The sequence below is a fragment of the Phaethon lepturus genome, unplaced genomic scaffold, assembly GCF_000687285.1.
Source record: "Phaethon lepturus isolate BGI_N335 unplaced genomic scaffold, ASM68728v1 scaffold39256, whole genome shotgun sequence".
NCBI lineage: Eukaryota > Metazoa > Chordata > Aves > Phaethontiformes > Phaethontidae > Phaethon > Phaethon lepturus.
In genome coordinates this window covers 834-2739 of record NW_010546269.1, presented here as the reverse complement: position 1 = coordinate 2739, position 1906 = coordinate 834, and the positions used below count along the sequence as shown (strand labels likewise).

At 63.7% G+C, this 1906-nt stretch overlaps 1 protein-coding gene across 1 annotated transcript in view; it reads right to left on the bottom strand.

Annotated features, from left to right (window-relative positions):
• Nucleotides 1-1906, bottom strand: part of LOC104622449 (chromosome unknown open reading frame, human C17orf70) — a gene marked incomplete at both ends in the record, with an annotated part of 3742 nt that overhangs the window by 1007 nt on the left and 829 nt on the right. Inside the window, 3 exon segments of the mRNA XM_010289238.1 lie at nucleotides 512-648; nucleotides 1053-1500; nucleotides 1503-1857. Coding sequence (XP_010287540.1) covers nucleotides 512-648; nucleotides 1053-1500; nucleotides 1503-1857 — 940 coding nt within the window.

Genomic DNA, 1906 nt, shown 5'->3' with positions numbered 1-1906 from the left:
ATCCGAGGCTACTGCGGCAGGGTGGGTGAGAAATGGCCAGGAGCAGGAGCCACCCCGCTCCAGTGGAAAGACCGTGGCAAAGAGGGCCTGCAGGGCTCCTGCGGGCCAGCGAAGGGCTGCTGGGAGGGGAGGGGGCATCTGCCTTGGTCCTCAAAAGGCTGGTTTGCCGTGCAGGGACGCAGCAGCACCCTGCTGCTCTGCCTGGCAGGGAAGTGAGAACATCTGGGGGATGCATACCCATCAGGAGAGGGAGGGAATTGGCCACTGCCTTTGGGAAGTCCTGGGTTGGGAGAAGGCACAGCCCCCCCAGCCCAGCACACAAGCCCCAGCCCCACAGCATCGCAGCCAGCAGGCTCCCAGGCGTCTGGACGTGCAGACGATGGCCTGGGGTCAGCACAGCAAGGCCATACATCACCCAGCTCCCTGGCATGAGCGAGGGGCTGCGGGACAGACACGGCTTCGTGGGATGGGGGCACAGGGAGTTTCTCTGCAGGGCTAACCCATTCCTTGCCTCTCGGACAAGCAGCTGCACTTCGCCTCCGTCCGGCGCTGCACCACGCACCGATGCCACTTCCCCGCTGCTCAGTGCCTCAGCCCCGGCGTTCTCAGCCAGCAGCCAGCGCAGCGTGGCACAGCTCAGCGGGACATCTGGGGACAAAAGGAGAGAAAGCAGAGCTTGTTACGCCGATGAACGCCCTCCCTGCGGCTCAGCAGCCCCGCTCAGGCCAGAGCGGCGTGTGCCTGGTGCGGCCCCTGCGAGGTCAGGGCTGACACTGGGACCGTTCCCTGACACTGGGACCGTTCCCCTCCCTGCTGAGACAAGCCGAGCTGGGTGACGCAACTGCCATCGCATCCGTGTGCCAGCCCACGAGCAGACACACGCTGGGCTGGTGACTGCGTGGGGTCACGCAGCCCTCCTCGCCTAAGGTGTGCGCATGAGCTGTGACAGTGCCATCCCGGCCTCTCCTGGGATGTCCACAAGCCGGGACGCAAGCCCCGCTCCCAAGGAGATACCCCAGCAGCCCCTGGGATGCTCCTCTCCAGGGACCCACCTGAGCCGGAGGTTTTCAGTGCGTTTTTCAGCAGCTCCGAGGATACCCTGATGGATGCCGCCGAGGGGGGCAGGTCTCCCTCTCCCGGGGCATGCGGCAGCTCGCCAGCTTTCACCCCCTCGGGTTCAGCCTGCTCCCGGGATACTTTGAGGAAGGTCTCCACAGGGTTTGGGGGCGCAGGGGGGGCAGCTGCCTGCGAGGAGGCATCTGGCCCAGGGGGGCTGCTCTCGAAACGGAGGCACTGGAGCATGTCAATGGTGCATTCGCTGAGGGGCAGGCAGATCCCCTCTCTGTCCGGGGAGAGGATGGGTGAGTCATCCGGCAGGAGGTCGTCCAGGGCCTCAGAGGAGTCAGAGCCGCTGCCCAAAATATCCCGTAAACTGTAGTAGAGGGCACAGGAGATGGTCAGAGGCAGGTCCAGCTTGGTGTCTGCAGCTTTTTTTTTGCAGCGGAGCCGAGGGGCAGCGTCAGCTCTCTCTTGTTCCCGGGGAGGAGCTGGTCAATGGGGAAGGTGAAGGTGGTGGCCGAATCCACAGACTCCTCCTCTAAGGCACAGGGGCTGGCCAGGAGCTGGACACAGAGGGTCCAGCCCTCCTCCAGGCTGTACTCGCTGCAGTTCTCCAGCAAACAGGAGATGGTGACGGTGTCTTGGAGCAGGAGGCAGCTCCAGTTGGCAGTGACAGTGCAAGCAATGGGCTTCTGCCCTTCTTGGCTGGACAGCAAAGCTGCGCTCACATTCATCACCTGGTTCAGGCTGGCCAGGGCTCGGTTCTTCTGGTCCACTGCCTTCTTCAGGAAGGAAACTCTGCAAGGACAAAGCGTCAGCACTGAAATAGGGCGAGGAATGGCAGCCA